This window comes from Mesoplodon densirostris, chromosome 2, assembly GCF_025265405.1.
Source record: "Mesoplodon densirostris isolate mMesDen1 chromosome 2, mMesDen1 primary haplotype, whole genome shotgun sequence".
NCBI classification, from domain to species: domain Eukaryota; kingdom Metazoa; phylum Chordata; class Mammalia; order Artiodactyla; family Ziphiidae; genus Mesoplodon; species Mesoplodon densirostris.
Window position 1 is genome coordinate 26,154,965 of NC_082662.1, and position 16,167 is coordinate 26,171,131.

The 16,167-nt window shown below is 59.3% G+C and overlaps 1 protein-coding gene across 1 annotated transcript in view; it reads right to left on the reverse strand.

The window, feature by feature from the left end:
- Nucleotides 1–5,082: 5,082 nt before the first annotated feature.
- Nucleotides 5,083–16,167, reverse strand: part of ADGRB2 (adhesion G protein-coupled receptor B2) — a 29,506-nt gene continuing 18,421 nt past the window's right edge. The window contains exons 15-30 of the mRNA XM_060081638.1: nt 15,901–16,027; nt 15,339–15,442; nt 15,121–15,223; nt 14,294–14,444; nt 14,049–14,118; nt 13,606–13,672; nt 13,388–13,473; nt 12,986–13,084; nt 10,723–10,894; nt 10,310–10,405; nt 9,927–9,966; nt 8,624–9,243; nt 6,200–6,235; nt 5,838–5,933; nt 5,682–5,738; nt 5,083–5,268 (exon numbers count right to left, since the gene is read on the reverse strand). Of these exons, the coding sequence (XP_059937621.1) occupies nt 5,083–5,268; nt 5,682–5,738; nt 5,838–5,933; nt 6,200–6,235; nt 8,624–9,243; nt 9,927–9,966; nt 10,310–10,405; nt 10,723–10,894; nt 12,986–13,084; nt 13,388–13,473; nt 13,606–13,672; nt 14,049–14,118; nt 14,294–14,444; nt 15,121–15,223; nt 15,339–15,442; nt 15,901–16,027 (2,110 nt within the window). The remainder of the gene's footprint in view (nt 5,269–5,681; nt 5,739–5,837; nt 5,934–6,199; nt 6,236–8,623; nt 9,244–9,926; nt 9,967–10,309; nt 10,406–10,722; nt 10,895–12,985; nt 13,085–13,387; nt 13,474–13,605; nt 13,673–14,048; nt 14,119–14,293; nt 14,445–15,120; nt 15,224–15,338; nt 15,443–15,900; nt 16,028–16,167) is intronic.

Consider the following 16,167-nt stretch of genomic DNA (forward strand, 5'->3'; position numbering starts at 1 on the left):
GAGAGGGTAGGTGTGTTCTTGGGGTGGGTGTTCTTGAAGGAGTGCAGGGAGGAATAATGGGGGGTACTGGGGACTGGCTCTAAAAAGCCCGAACTACTGGACCCAGGGCTGCCCGGGGGGTGGGCAAGAGGAAGCCTCAAGGCAAATAAATCCAGAGAGACAGAAGTTGGCAGCATCCTGCACCCAGGTTCTCCCTCAGGCCACCTAGGTCACCTAATTTCCTTTTAATTGGTGCACAGTGGAAGTGAATTAAACCCAAATGAGTTTAATGTGTCTGTCCAAGTGCCATTCCTAACCTGTCTCCCTTTTCCCAGGGGCAGGGCTGCAGGTGGGAAAAAGGAAGCCAGGCTGTGGGGGTGATGTAGGGGTGAGGGGAGGGGGGGTTGCGCCCTTCCCCCAGCCCTGCTGAGGTCGACCTGACACCAGTGCACAGGTCTCCTTGGGACTTCCTCCTATTTCCCCAACACCCCCTCCCCACCCACTTCTGTCCCCTGAATACCTAGATTCCAGGAACACCAACTTAGGGCCTACTTGGTGCCGGTGCTGTGCTGGGAACCTGCCTTACATCACCTCCTGAACGCTCCCATGACCCAGTGAAGCAGGTTGTACTCCTACCTCCTTTTGAGAGGTCACTGAATTGACTTGCCCAAGGTCACTGCATTTGTTCTGTCTAGATCTGTGCTGTCCAATATGACAGCTACTAGCCACATGTGGTTACTGAGTCCTCAGGATGTGGCTCTTCTGAATTGAGATGTGTTGTACATGTAATGCACACACTGGATTTCAGAGACTTAGTATGGAACAAGAATGTTAAGTATCTCATCCATAATCGTCTATATTGATTATGTGTTAAAATGATAGTATTTTTGATATAGTGGGTTGAATATGTTATTAAAATGAATTTCATCTTTTCTTTTTAAGAATAGCTACTGGACTTCCTTGGTAGCACAGTGGTTAGGAATCCACCTACCAATGCAGGGGACGCAGGTTCGATCCCTCGTCTGGGAAGATCCCACATGCCGTGGAGCAACTAAGCCTGTGCGCCACAACTACTGAGCCTGCGCTCTGGAGCCCAGGAGCCACAACTACTGAGCCCACATGCCACAACTACTGAAGCCCACACACCTAGAGCCTGGGCTCTGCAACAAGAGAAGCCACCACAATGAGAAGCCTGCGCACATCAACGAAGAGTAGCCCCTGCTCTCTGCAACTAGAGAAAGCCCGCGTGCAGCAATGAAGACAAAGCAGCCAAAAATAAATAAATAAAATAATTTTTAAAAATAGCTACTGGAAAATTTTAAATTACATATGTACTTTGCATTACATTTTTGTTGGACATTCCCCAGGGTCTGGTCTTATGAAAGTAGGGGTGGTCTACTCACCCATGACCTTTCCACAGTCTGCAAGGCATGGAAAGGCTGCAGGTGAGCTTGGGTGAGCTTCTCAGGCTGTCTCCTTATTGCTTGGGAGGACAGTGTCAAATTCAGCACCCTGGACAGCACCCAGGGCTGGCTTCCCACCTGGGGTCCTAATATATACAGCACAGAGGCCCAGGAAGGAATAACTGGGGGAGGGGTGGATACCACCTGCAAAACTCTCCCCAGGAATAATCTCAAGTCATGTTCTGGATACCCAGTGAGGAAGGCTGGGTAAGGATTATCGGTATCCCCATTTTGCAGATGAGAAAACCAATGTTCCGAGAGATTTGTGCATTTCATCTGTTCACTCAATAGAGAGCCACTGAGGCCTGCTCCACATGGAGCCCTCGGCTGAGTGCACAAACCCAAACCAGGCTGCCATAGATGACAGCCATTCTGCGCAAGCAGTGTGAGAGTGAAAGTGCGTCCCGGGGCTGTGGAAGCCCAGCGAGTGCTGACTGCTGAGGCGGGGAGCTCAGCGGCGGGCCACTGGGGCTAGATCTGGAAGGCTGAAGGGGAAGTTGCCAGTGTGAGCAGGCGAAAGTTCCAGGCAGAAGGAATGGCACGTGCAAAAGCATGGAGGTGAGAGAGATGGGCCAGGAGAGGTAGGCAAGGGCCACATCACTAAGGGCCTTGTATTCTAGGCTAATTCTAGGGTCCTTGGAAGCCTTCTGAGCAGGGAGGGCAGTGACCTGGCCAGATGTGCATTTTGGAAAGATCACCCCAGAGCTAGGTAGCGACTGGAGGCAGAGAGAATAAGGAGGACAATGAGATGAGAAATTCAAGTCTAGGAAAGACATGACAGGTTGTTAGATATTAGCCCAAACGAAAGGACAATCAGGACTACAGATAAGGAAACCTAAGTCAGACAGGGCCATGTGACCTGTCTGAAGAGACGCAGCAAGTCAGTGCCTAGGGAGTGGGGACTGACGGGCAGAGAGGAGCACAGCCCTTGACACAGGAAAGCTCTGCCCCTGACCATGGAAGTGGTGAGCCTCAAAGCCCTCAGGAGCCTCTGCTGCAGCTGTGGTTGCTGTCGAGCAGGATCAACAGGGTGAATACTCACCCTCCTCCTCAAACCCGATGCAAAGCAAGAAACTACAAGCAGGGAGGGGAATGCACACTGCAGCTCATCCCAAGAGATCCTTGTGGTGGCCAGTGGAGCCCAGGACTGGGAAGCGGGGAGGCAGAAACACAGGAGATGCACCCAGAAGGCTTTAGGTGATGCCTCTTTTAGAAAAAGGCCTGGCCCAGGATGTGGCGTGGGATCTGCTGGCAAAAGGTCAGGGACCGGGGCTTTGTTTGTGTGAGCCTACTGCCCCCTTCTGGGAATAGGACCTCCCCTTTTGGAGACCTACTCCCTCTCCCCCTCCCCTGAGGTTCCCAAGGGGGCTGCCAATCACAGTGCCCCACACCCTGGCTGGGGCCAATCAGAGCCCTTCCCTGGGGGGTTTTCTGATTGGAATTCAAGAGAAAGTTCCTTTCCCTCTGGGGGCAGAGTTGAGTGATAGGGGCTGGGAGAAGGAAGCCTGGGGGGCCCAGGGGGATGAGGAAGCTTGCCTGAAAGAATGGAGCTGACATAGAGAGCAGCTGGAAGGGATGAGAGAACTGGCCACACCCTGACCCTGGCCTTCATCGCCCAAGGCTAGCCACCCACCCACCACCTACCACTCCCTTCCTGCAGCTTGCAACTCCTAAGCGAATGAAGTCCCTTTTTGCCTAAGCTGGCTGGTACTGGGGATTCTGCCACCTCCGGCCACAAGTTGCAATATAGCCACTTACAAGCCGTGGGAGTTTGGGAAAGTCAGGTCCCTCTCTGAGCCTTGATTTCCTCATCTGTAAAATGGAGTCGTCACAATACCTACCTCGAAGACTCAAGTGAGACGGTGCCTGAGTGATCGCTTTGTACCCATAAGTGCTGGGGCTGCCCAAGGGGAGGGCGGGGGTCTGCTCCCTCCTCTGACCGGGCCCACAGATGGCAGGATGCAGAGGAGACTTAGGGAGCCCGTACCACCGCGACACCCACTCCTCCAGCCCCTCTAGGAGGCCATTAGTTGTGACAGCCACCCCCACCCCAGCAGCCAGTCCCTTCTTCCTTCTCCCCCATCCAGGCTCCCTCTGACATGTCCACCTCCAGAGTCAGTCAGCTCTCCAAGGGCCTGCATCTGTGTCTCAGAGTCTCTGGGGAGGGGCCCAGAGGTGCCCATGCTGCTAAATGACCAGGCCGGCAGCTGCACCCGTGGCCTCTGCTCCCGTGGCTGCCTGACCACAGAAGAGCCATGGCAACATGTCTCCACACTGATTCTCCCCGTTCTTTGCCTGGATTCCTGGGAACTGAGAAGGGTTCACTCACTCAGGTTTATAAAGACTACGCCCTAGAAACTGCCCTCTGGCACCAAGCCAGCCTGGTCCCTCCACCCCACACCCACCCTGAGCCCTGGAACCTGAGCTCTCCGATGCTCCTCTGCAGCCATGAAGGTCAGGTCCCTGGAAGCTGAGCTCAAGCTTCCAGTCCTACTAGGAGGGTACTGATAAAGGTGGGTCTCATTTTTTTTTTTTTTTTTTTTTTTTGCGGTACGCGGGCCTCTCACTGTTGTGGCCTCTCCCGTTGCGAAGCACAGGCTCCGGACGCGCAGGCTCAGCGGCCATGGCTCACGGGCCCAGCCGCTCGGCGGCGTGTGGGATCTTCCCAGACTGTGGCACGAACCCGCATCCCCTGCATCGGCAGGCGGACTCTCAACCACTGCGCCACCAGGGAAGCCCCGGGTCTCATTTTCTTATCCACAAAATGGGCCACCTAAAACTTTCCTGCAAGGTTGCTGTGACGGGTCCAGGCCGAGGGTGTGGAACTCCTAGCACAGAGCACAGCAGGAGACCAGGTGCCTTAGACAACAGTTAATAATAAAAGAGCTACTTCTGTGCCAGGCACTCACTAAGCTAACTTTACATATGTTAATCTGTTTCAGCCTCGTAACAACCCTATGAGGTAGGTACTCTCACCATCCCCATTTCACAGATGGGGAACCTGAGGTCACTAAGCTCTGCCTGGCCTCTGGGCCCCAGTGAAAGGCAGCCGTGACCATCACAGCCAATGGGGAAGTCGTACTTCAAGGGGCTCCACCCTACATTCCCAATCTGCTTACCTCAGGCCCCAACAGGGGAAGGGTGTGCCCAGGGTCACCCAGGGAGTCAGGGGCAAGGATGGAGTCAGAGCCTAGGCCACCCCCTCCCATTTGGAGCCAGCCTGACCCCATCACAATTTGACAAGACCAAGCGAGGCGAATCAAAGAGATGGAGGAACAAAGTTGGGGTCCCAGGGCTGGGCCTTCCCCTGAGGAAAGCAAATAGCTCAGCAGCAAAATCCACAGAGTGAAGTTTATTCCCAAGAAAGTTCCCTCCCCCCTCCCCAGCCCAGGACAGGGACATACAGGCTGGGGGTGAAGATGGGGCTCCAGGGGCTGAGGGGCCTCTGAGAAACAAGGAAGGGCCCTGGTCCCCCGGCCACGCCGTGTCTGGCTCCCCCAGCCCAGCTGAGTCCACTGTGCCTCCCTGCCCAGCCCTCGGGAGAGGGGAGGGGGCGCTGGCTCCTGGGTAGTTCCAAAGTGGAGTGTGAAAATAGAGAGATATATAATATTTATACGCAGTGGGCAGTCCGGAGTGGCACTCACACCTCTGTCTGGAAGTCACCATCCGGTGGTTCTGTGGGCTCCCAGGCTGCTGCCCGGTGCAGGGCCAGCCGTTCTCGGGGCTTGGGGGGCAGCGAGCCCAGCGTCATAGACTTAAAGGTGCTCCAGCTCTGATGTCGCCGCTGTTGGGACAAGCCGGGACGCTCCCCTGGACTGGGCTTCTCCTGTCGGGGGGAGAGGGAAGGGCCCGTGGAGATGGGCCAATACCCTCTCACCCACTGTACAGAGAACAAACTGAGAAGGCCCGGGGAGGGCCAGTGACGCCCAAAGTTACCGAGCAATCGGGTGCCCAAGTGGGGTTCAAATCCAGACCCGCCTGGCTCCAGAGTGGGGTTCCTCATCCCTGTGCTCACAGTGGCCCCCTGAGACCATGTCTCCTGCTGCCCACCCTCCTCAAGATCCTGATGGAGCTCCCACCATACCCCCCATCTCCTAAAAACCCCAGACTGTTGCTTATGCCATGGGCAGGCCCTTGGTGAGGCAAGCTGAGGCTGCCCAGGCCGGGGAGGAGGGCAGGGAGGGAATGAGTGCCTCGCGGCCCACCTCACCCCACCCCACCCCAGCCTGGGGCACTTACGCTGGACACGCTCCGTTCGGCTGCCCCACCTGAGGACACACTCCACCGCTTCTCCCTCTGCAACGGGGGCCATGGGTCAGGGTCTGACCCCAGGGGCCAGTGTGCCAGGTTGGGCCCCGAGCTTCAGGCAGGGGCAGTCACAAGAGGAGCCCTCACCTTGGCCGTGGACTGGCTGCGGTAGCGGTCGAAAGTGTGGAATTTCTGGTTGAGCTCATGGTAGAGTTCCGAGTGCCGTTTCCGGGTGTGCATCACCTTCTGGGAGCCACAGGGCGTCAGGGCAGGTGCTCCCCATGGGACACTCAGCATCCTGGGTCCCCACATCCCTGCCTGCTGTCGGCCCCTCTGGGACAAGGCCTGGCTCCTTCTTCACCCCAGAGCTATGGGCTTGGGCAGTTGAGGGACTGTCATGGGGTGAGGCTCTGCACTGGGGCTTGGGCTAATTTTAGGAAGGGACCCTAGAGGGACAAACCGCCCCCCGCAATCCCAAACCGAACACACACATACGCTGTAGCACTTACCTCAAAGTCCAGGTCTGAATACCGTAACTTCTTTCGCTGGGAAGGAGCAACAAGGAAGCAGTGAAAGAGAAGAAAACTTTTTTACCATGTGCAGGAGGTTTAGAGTGAGGAAATCTGCAACCCCCCAGGGTCTGCCCACTGTACCTTCCCCCAGCCCAGGCTCAGGAGCTAGGAATCCTTTAAAGGACAGCCCTTGAGGTTGTGGAAATGGGCTTGGGGCCTGGGAGATGAGGCTCCAAGGCGCTACCCCACCACAGGACTGCCAGGGGCACACACAGGCTGGCACACGCGTAGACATGCACCTGCACGTGGACCAGATGTCACAGCGCAGACTTCCAACACGGCGGGACACAGATCCCCACATGGGATCACAGAGCAGACCCTCCTTCCTCTGTGTCCTGGATTCCACCCCTCTGTCCTGCCCCATCTTGCCCCATCCTCTCTGCCACCAACGGGCTCCTCTCTCCCTGGAAACCTCCACTTGTCCTGCAAATACAGGACGCAGGGTTACAGAAACCTTCCTTTCACCGCACTTTGCCCCCTTTCCTGCCAAACTTGGCCCTGCCTCCCTGGCCTCCCTCCCTCATGCCTCTCCCGGCTCTCACTTGCCCAAGACCACCTTCAAGGCCCCAGTGGCCTACGCAGCATTCGGTGCCACTCAGGAAGGAGGCCTTAGAGTCTCAGAATGTTGACGCAGGAGCGCTCACGAGGCCAAGACCAACCTTCTCAGGTTACACTGGGGAAACTGAGGTCCAGGGTGAAGGGACTTGCCCCACAGTCCTCAAGGACGCCGCTAAAACCGCCATCTAGATCTCCCCAGTCCCAGGCCTGCAGACACGCTCACCACCACTGGCGGTGGTGACACCCCTCTCCTGGTCCTTCCACCTCCCTGCCTGCTCTTCCTTCGCCATCCACCCTGGCGTCTCCAACTCTCGGCCCCCGCACTCTGCCCTGCACTCTCCCCTGCCCTTCAACACACACACACACACACACACACACACACACACACACACACACACGTGTCCTCCCCGTTCCCAGCCACACTGTACTTTCTGGAGGCAGCGGGACTCCTCATCCTGCTCCCTGATGCCCACGGGCAAGGCACACACGGCTGCGCCCAAGAGAATAAACTCTAAATTCCCCCGCCCCAAACGCGCTCCTCCGCCCCATCGCAGTTGCCCACACCAGAATTCTGGACGTCATCCTTGACCCCTCAAGACTCTGCCGTGTTTTCCGCTACCTCCCACACAAGGAGCCCAGGGCTGGCCCCTCCTCAGGGGCCCAAGCACGGACAGGTGTCCCCAGAACAAAACCTGCTACCATGCTGAACGCTCCCCTTCCCAGTTCCCGTGTCAAGTTTTCTGTCTTTGTGACGCCTTCCTGTTTTTGCCATCTGTGGCAAGAGCAGGCACCAAATGTTCAAGAAACGTTTCAGGAGAAAAACTACACTTGCAAACCTTCTAGCTGCTAACTTAGTTTTCTCGTGGGGAGGATGGGGAGCCGGTTTCTGGGGCCAAACATGAGCAGCCAGTGGTGCCTGAGCTGTGACTCCTGACCCTGTCCTCATCCACACCCTCCTCATCCCTCCAACGAAAATTCTAGAGTTCTGCAGTGGGCCACTACCAACTGCTTGTTGCCAGTGATTCCCTGCAGGGAGCAGGCCTGAGAAGGTCAGAGAGAAGGTGGGGCAGCCACAGAAAACACACAGGCAGGGAAAGAGAGGGGCTGACATTTTCTCAGGAAGAGAGGGGCAATTACCACAGGCCTACGGGCAGTGCCTGAGGCTGATTTCAGGAATGATACCAGTAGCAATCCCCAATCCTCTAGCACTTTCTACCTGCTCCACACAGAGACAAATGTTTTGTATCAATTAGTCCTCGCAACAACTCTACCAAGAGGCTGCTCCTGTGCTATCCCCACTTTACAAATGAGGAGACTGAGGCTCAGAGACATTAAGGCGAAGAGAGATTACGTGAGCCTCAGGGGAAGATTATGCTCCAAATCTCACTGTTCATCAGCAGCGTCCAGATCTGAACTTGGGGACTCGGAGACCCAGGTTCTCATCCCCTATGATGTGGCTTCCCTAGCAATACAGCACCGGGCCTGAGCCACAGGCCCCTTAAAGGAGGGCCATCCTAACCGGTCACCCCAAAACAGGCACTAAAGCAAGTGTGAGCACCTTCGAGAAGTGCACCCTCAGCGCGTGGCATCCAAGCCCATGTGAGGAGCTCAGAGGAGCCAGGATTCCCCTGGAGCCGCTGTGGGCACAAACGGAGGAGAAACGCACAGCAGATATATTCCCCAGGACTTTGTATGAGGAGGCTGCTGGCTGTCCCTTCCCGGCTGCTGCCAGACATAGTCACAGGCACCTGGGGGCAGATCTCCCACCCCCCCACCACCCGCCCGTGCCCAGCAGCCCCTCACCTCCAGGGAGCCCAGCTTCATGGTGGAGCCGGGCACGGTGCGGGGCATGGTCCGGCTGCGCTCCCCCGGCTCGGGCACTTGGCGGGCGCTGGGTGTCGGCGGTGGCGGTTGGAAGGTCATCCCGTAGGGGTTCTGTAGCGACCCGTAGGCAGGGCCCAGCCCCAGGCCCGAGTGGTCCACAGACAGGAAGCTGGGGTAGCCTTCGGCATGGCCCAGTGCCTTGGCAGCCCGCCGGGGGGTGCCCTCGGGCCGGGCCCGCGAGGCATCCTCGCCACCTCCGCCCCCGCCGCCAGGCTGCAAGCTCAGAGTCCTCCTGGGCAGCACCATGTAGTCCCCGTCGGAGCCCGGCTCGGCAGGCTGCAGCCACGTGAGGTCCAGCTGCCGCAGGCCGCCCTCCCCACACATGTACACGGGGTTGGCCTCCTGCGGGGGCGGTGGCTCCCCCAGCCCTGGTGAGGCTGCCATGGGCACCAGGAGATTGCCAGGCAGCGGTGAGAAGCTGAGGCTGCCCTCGGGACCCACGAGGCAGGACTTGGGCTCCTCATCCTCGTCCAGGGACAGGCGGGACAGTGTGCCCGTGATGGTGGACGGGTTACAAGTGTTGACCTCCTTGAACAGCACTGGGGGCAGGAGTGGAGGGAGGTAAGTCCGGAGGAGGAGGAGCCCCCAGATGCCCTTGCCCAGGCTGAGCAGGTGCCAAGCCTCTGAGCTTGGACAGCGGGGGAAACTGAGTCCTGGCGTGATGGCTGGCTGGTTAACACAGGGGTTAAGAAGGTGCCTATCCCAGAGGCCCACAGCAAGGGGGACAAGGGAGGGTGAGGAACGAAGCCAAGGCCCAGCTCCCACAGTGCCCGGGTGTGGGTCCTGACCTCTGACTCGACAGCCCCAAGGCTGTCAAAAGAACCCTGCTCCCTGCTCCCTGGGCAGCTCCTCCCCAGGAGACAGAATTTGAAGGAGGTTCTGGTAAGAATCACGGAAATGACACAATGATATAAGAGCTACCTTGTGCCGAGCACCCGGCTAGGCACTTGATGTCCCCCAGTTCACGTAAGGCTCCCACCCACCCTGGGAGGACAGATTTCTCTCCGTTATAGGTGTGTTAACTGAGGCTCCAGGGGTAAGCTGTTTGCCCAGAGTCATACAGTGAGTGGTGTTCACAGCCTTGAATCCAACTCAGGGTTGTCTGACTCAAAAGCTGGACCCCGCAGCCAGACACCCGTCAGGGCCTTCCTTGGTGTGGCTGGGGGCCCTCCCTTCTTGCCCCTCTCTGGGACCATTCTTGGCTCTGCCCTGGCACACTCACCTGTCTGACAAGCCAGATCCACATCTTTTTCAAAGTCTGACTATAGGCAGAGAGGGAGAGAGCAGACAGGCAGAGAGAGGATCCATGTATCAGGGTGGGGGGGACGCAGGCCCCTCCCTACCCACCCAGAGGGTCTACCTCTGCTGGGCACACTGCCCAACAGAGCAGGGGGGCCCCAGGCGTGGTCTCCTCTAGCCGCACCTGATAGTGGGAAGACTGAAGGGGGGAAGGACTTGCCCAAGGCCACCCAGCTGTCAGTGGCTGAGCCTGAATCAAACCCAGTCAGTCTCTGTTCCCTCCCTGCCATAGATGAGGCAAGTGAGGGGTCTAGGGCAGGGGGCACTCAGAACCCACCTGTGCCCTGCCCAGGCCTCCTCACTCACCAGGATCTGCAGCTGCCCGTTCTTACACGAGTCGGGGGAGTCTTCACTCTCATCGGCCCGGCACACGCCCATCTGGCACTTCACCACATCCTGGACCTGGGGGCAGCAGGTGCCTGCTGGACCTGAGGCTGCCACGGGGCCTCCAGCCACGGCTGGCTGTGCCTCCCACCCCAGGCACCCAGGCGGGTGTGGAAGGAAAGAAGCGCATCCAGCGTAGGGGAGGGGAGAAGGAGCCCCAGGGAGCCGAGGCCAAGGCCAAGGCTGCCCAAGCTATCAGCGTGCACACCAAGGGCTGCCCAGCTGGGGACCTGGTCGGGCCTCAGTCTTCCCCATCTGCACCCATCTACACCGTGGGGAGAAGCGAGGGGCTGGCATGGTCGGGGGAGGACAGGGCCAGGAGAGGCCCAGCCCACCTCTCGGCGTAGAAAGCAGTGCACAGCTGTGATGACAAAGCCCTGCGCGGAGTTGAAGACGGCAAAGAGGGCCTGGAAGAGGACGGAGCGGCGGTCCGTCATGGCCAGGACGGCGGACATCCAGGTGAGCGCCAGCAGGGGCAGCACCACGCAGGAGCTCCAGAGCGAGGCCCTGAGGACAAGGCAGAGGGTCCGTCAGGGCGACACTCCAGGGGACAGGCTGGGCTGAGCCTGGGCCTGCACTCAGCCTGGGCCCCTTAAGCTGCCCAAGAGTGGCAGGGCCCCAAATGCCAAGACCTCAGCAATGACCCCAAGCAGGGGGGCTGAGGAGCCGGAGGCAGAGAAACAGAACAGAGACAAAGAGCAGAAAACTGGGGGACAAGGAGAGGGGGAGGGACAGACACACCGACACAGTGGGACTGAGCCAGAGGCAGCATCAGTGGACAGAGACAAAGAGGGTGGAAAGAAAGAGTGGGAGAGAAGAGGAGGGAGACGGATACAGACGCTGCGAGTTCCAGCCACCATTTGCACAGAATCACAGGCCTGGGCCGCATCCCCAGAGAGTCTGGGAGGGGAGGAGAGGAAGAGGGACAAAGAGAGACGACAGACATGGTGAGAGAGTAGAGGAGACGGGCAGAGACACACAGGAAGGTTAAATGGGCAGAGAGGACGGAGGACAGCACAGAGCGCAGATCTTCGGGGAAGAATACGGGGGGCCAGGGCAGCAGAGGCTCCTCCCCTTCAGCTTCCCAAGGAGGAGGTGCCAGGCTCCCAGGGCCTGCTCAGAGCTGGGCAGAAAGATCATAGCTAGGGCTGGGGGTCAAAGCCAGGGTCGGGGGTCAAAGCCAGGGTCAGGGCCAAACCCACACATCCCCGACCTCCTTGACAAGGGAGGGCAGAGAAAAAAGGCAGAGGGGCCCGGGCATCCGGGCACCAGTGCCAGCCCGCCCCCACCAGCAACAGCCCACGAGCGCACAGTAGGGCAGCCTTGCCCTACTGGGCCAGGTGCCACACCCTGCCCACTCTGCCTCATGAACACTGCCGGTGGGAGAGTCAGGCAGGGGTGGGCACAGCTCTGGACAAGGCAGAGAGATGGGCAGGCGGCCAAGACCTGCCCTAGGAAGAGCGGTCCAGGGCTGTTCAGCCCGGCAGGGGGCGGGCACAGTGGTCTCCACAGGCCCCGGGGGCAGAGCCAAGACTAAAGAGAGGACCTAATCACAGCCATGAGGGCCACCACTGACTAACCACCAGGTCTCTGGCAGGCCCTACACCAAATACTTTACATACATTAATCACACTGGGACCAAAACAACCCCAGTAAACAGGCATGGGGATTATTATCCCAATTTACAGACGAGGAAACTGGAGTGTGCCCAGCTGGGCAGACAGAGACAGAGCCGGGATGCAAACCCAAAGTGGCGCCTCCGAAGCCCAAGCTTTTAACTGCTAGTTCTGAGAGACTGGGTCAGAGAGGCAGATGGGAGCCCAAGTGAAAGGGAGCTTTCTGCTACGCAGAGGTTCCCAGAGATGGTGCCAGCCGCCTCCAGAGGCAGTGAGCTCCCTGATCCTGGAGGTGTGCAAGACAGAGCTGGGCCCCCACTGCTCAGGGAGGGTCAGCTGGATTTCTGGCCCTGAGTGGGAGGTTGGGCCTGAAGCCCTGAAGTTCATTCATTCATTCTACTCTTGTGCGGCTGGGATTTTAAGAGTCTCAGCAGCCCGAGGACAGCTCAGTGAAATAATTCCCTACCTCCAAGATTCTCTGTCCTCCAACTGACTGTAAGATTCAATGCCTCTGAAATTCTAAGTCTCAGATTCTATGACAGATGATAAGACTCTATGATTCACTCATTCGAACATTCTTAGCTTCTGATTGTCTTATTCTAAGATTCTACCATTCTAATTCTAAGGTTCTATGGGCTCAAAAATTCTAAGGGTGGAAGATTCTATGAGCCTCTGTAGGTTGGGGCTATAAGGAGGAGTGTGTGTCTGTGCCTGGATAAAATGTAAGCTGGGGCTGCGGGGGCAGGGACAGGGAGCAAGGGGTGGGCACGGGAATACAGCATTTTCTGGAAGGCACAGACATTCATTCCCTGTGGCCTCTTTGTCATCACAATGTCGAGCCCTTGAGAGTGCATGGCAGCTGGCGGGGCAGGGCAAGCTTTCCAGGGCACTGGGCTGATAACCCTCCTCCCCCCACCATGGGCACTGCCCCCCTTCTTTTGCCCCCACCCACCCACCCCTTTCCCACGGGGGCACAACTAACATGGCGTTCCTGGCCGAGGCTGAGCTGAGCAGGGGGCTGGGGACCACTCCACACGCTGAGCAGGGGAGGAGCAGGCTGGCCCAGGGGCACCGCTCCGACCTCGGGGGCGGCACAGACACAGGAAAAGGGGGGAGACACACGGGAAGTGGGAAGAGATGGGGCAGTGTGAGCCCCGAGTTGGGTGGGAGGGGGAGGGCAGATGAGAGAGAAAGAGGTGGGTTAGGGTGGGTGAGGGGCTGCAGCTGAGCACACCGGGTGCCCACCTTGCCTGCACCCTTGATGCACCAAGGTCAGGGAGCCCCGGTCGCATCATCAAGCCCTGAGTCTCCAAGAGTGGCTGTAGCCCACCCTCCCTACAGCATTTCCCACAAGGCCAAGTCACAGCGACCCCCCTCCCCTTACCCGGCCCTCTGCTTCTTGGACTTGTCTGAGATGCCATCCCGAGCCATGAGCTTGTTGAAGACGATGATTCCGATGAGCATATTCACCTGGGGGCCCGGTGGAGTGGGGTAGGGGAAGACAGGATCACCAGATGACCTCCTGGCAGGGAAATCCCCAGGTGGAGGAGGTAGACCCCCCCTTGGGCCATGCCCCTCCCAGGACGCTGCAGGGGCACATACCAGGACAATGACAGCTGCTGGGCCCACGAAGGCATAAAGCAGACCACCCTCCAGAGAGAGCCAGCAGCTGGGGAGGGGGGAAAGAGGGGGTATCAGACAACCAGTGGGCCCGCTCCCATGCTCAAACACCATCCCTCAGGGCTCCCTGAGCTGCCAGGTCACGTCACGCATGGGGCAGGGACCCAGACAGGGTGAGAGTGAGCCACTGACTGTTGCTGAGCCCCTCTAACAAGGGCCCTGGGGTTACCAAGGCTGATCCCTGACCTAAATGGTTCTGAGATTATCCAATCCCAGCACAGCCTGTTATAGTCAGGGAAACAGGCTGAGACGGGAGAATTTGCCCAAAGTCCCACAACAGGAGTGGGCCAGGATCACAGCCCGAGAAGTCTGGAGCCCTATCAGGTCCACTGACTCCCGTTTCCCACCCCGGGAGGCCCACGTACTAGCTGGATGTACCGTATCCTTTGGTGCGGGTAAAGCCGACCGACACGGCCACCACCAGGGCAGGCAGACCTGGGGGAGCGGGGGAGCCAGAGTGAGATGGCCGCCCGTCCTCAGGGTCCTTCACCCTCCCAGACCCCCAGCCCAGCTGACCCCTGTGCCCAGAGAGCAGGGCCGGGGCCAGAAGCTCTCTTGCTGCCCCTGTCCCCAAGGCCCAGCGGCAGGGTCCAGCATGGGCCCTGCTCACCCCAGCCCAGGCAGAGGAAGCGCTTGCGGACGAGGCGGGTGCGCATCCGTCCGATGACAGCCAGGTAGGACTGCCAGGCCTCGGTGAGCACCCAGCAAAAGGAAGAGAGGAAGAAGAAGTGCAGGAAGGCGGCTATCATGGTGCACACACCCTGCAGGGAGGAGGAGAGGGAGGGAGTGGCCCTGAGCAGCCGCCAGGGTGGGAGGCGCCGGGCTACCCACGTCCGCTGCTGGGCGCCGCCACGGCCGCCCACCTGAGCTCCGCCTGCCAGGCACCCCCGTCTTCCTGCACCCACACACAGCACGACACAGGCCCGGTGACACGCACACGGCACTCGGCATCCAGGAGGCGGGCGGGCAGGCTGCCCACGCACAGACGGGGCTGGCAGGGAGGGGCACAAACAGGAGTGCCTGCCACGTCATGGCCGGGTGGGCCCCACGTCTGGCACCAGCAGGGCTGGCGCTGTGCAGAGAGGGCCGAGGGGGCATAAGGGACAGCCAACACAGATCAGACGCGGGTACGTGGCACAGGAGGCTCTGCTGGGGCTCCCACATGCCTGCAGACACGCCCAACACACGTGCGCACAGGCACTCAGCTCACGTACACGTTCACAAATGTACACAGACATCCCTCACTGGAGTACACACACCCCCTCTCCAACTCCCTCATGCACGCTCACACACACTATCTCCCACACACACCCTCACCCAACACCCAGCTCGAGTGTCTACACACATCCGGCACTTAGTTTCATACACACGAGCACACGTGCCATCCCCCCTTCGCCCGACTCTCACACCCCAGCCCCCCTGTGAGCCTGCACCTGCCTTGCTCAGCACCCGCGACTGGCCCACGAGGATCAGGATGTTGGATGCCAGGATGGACAGGCAGAAATTCAGCAGGATGATGGAGCGTTCCGATTTTATAAACCTGGTGGGGCACAGTGGGCAGAGACAGGGGAGCTAGCCGCCCTGCCCAACCTGGGGTGGCCGGCCACCTCCCTCCCCGCCCCCTCGCCCCCCCAACCCCCCACCCTCCCACCTACCTCCAGAAGGCGGCATAGATGGCAAGGAGGGTGAGCAGCGCCATGCAGGACACAGCACAGCCGATCACAAGGGGGACCGAGGGGGAGCCCGCCAGCTCCAGGGTCTGGGGGAGAGGGGCAGACCGCCAGATGGGTCACTGGGAGAGGGCAGCTACAGGGGTGCCATCGCCCTCCCCACCTCCTGTCTAGGACAGACTGGCACCTGCACCTGTGTCACACCCACACTCACAAGGGGACTCACCACTGCCTCCACACGTGCACAGAGCAGACCCAGTCACGTACGTGGACGTGTATTTATGCTGTCACCCGCACTCTTCCACACACAACCAGACACATGTGTGTGTGTATACACATGCAATCACCCACTGCCACACACCCCTGGGCACATGTCATCGCTGTGAGCACCATTCCGGGGGCACAGGCTTCCACGTGCAATCCCACAAGTACACCCACGCAAACGCCACGTGGGACCACCCAGATCCCCGCCAGCGCTGTCACAGATGGTCACTGGCACCCAGGAGCCTCTTCTCCGGCCCAGCCCAGGCACTTCCCTCCCACTCACCAGGTCCTTGGGTGGCTGGGCCAGCACAGCAAAGGTGGACAGGTGCTGGCACTGGCAGCGAGTGTGGGCTGCCTGGGTCTCCAGGGTCTGGCAGCTCTCAGTGTCCCAGTCCCCTGAGCTGGCATCTCTTGGGTGGAGGGAGAGGTGGAATGAGCCCCAGCCCAGCTCCACGGCCCCACTCCCAGTGCTGGCCACTGCCCGAGGACAGTTGAAACCCAGAGCAAGGCCACATCCAAGGGGCGGGCAGGCAGGCAGGCAGCGGGAGCC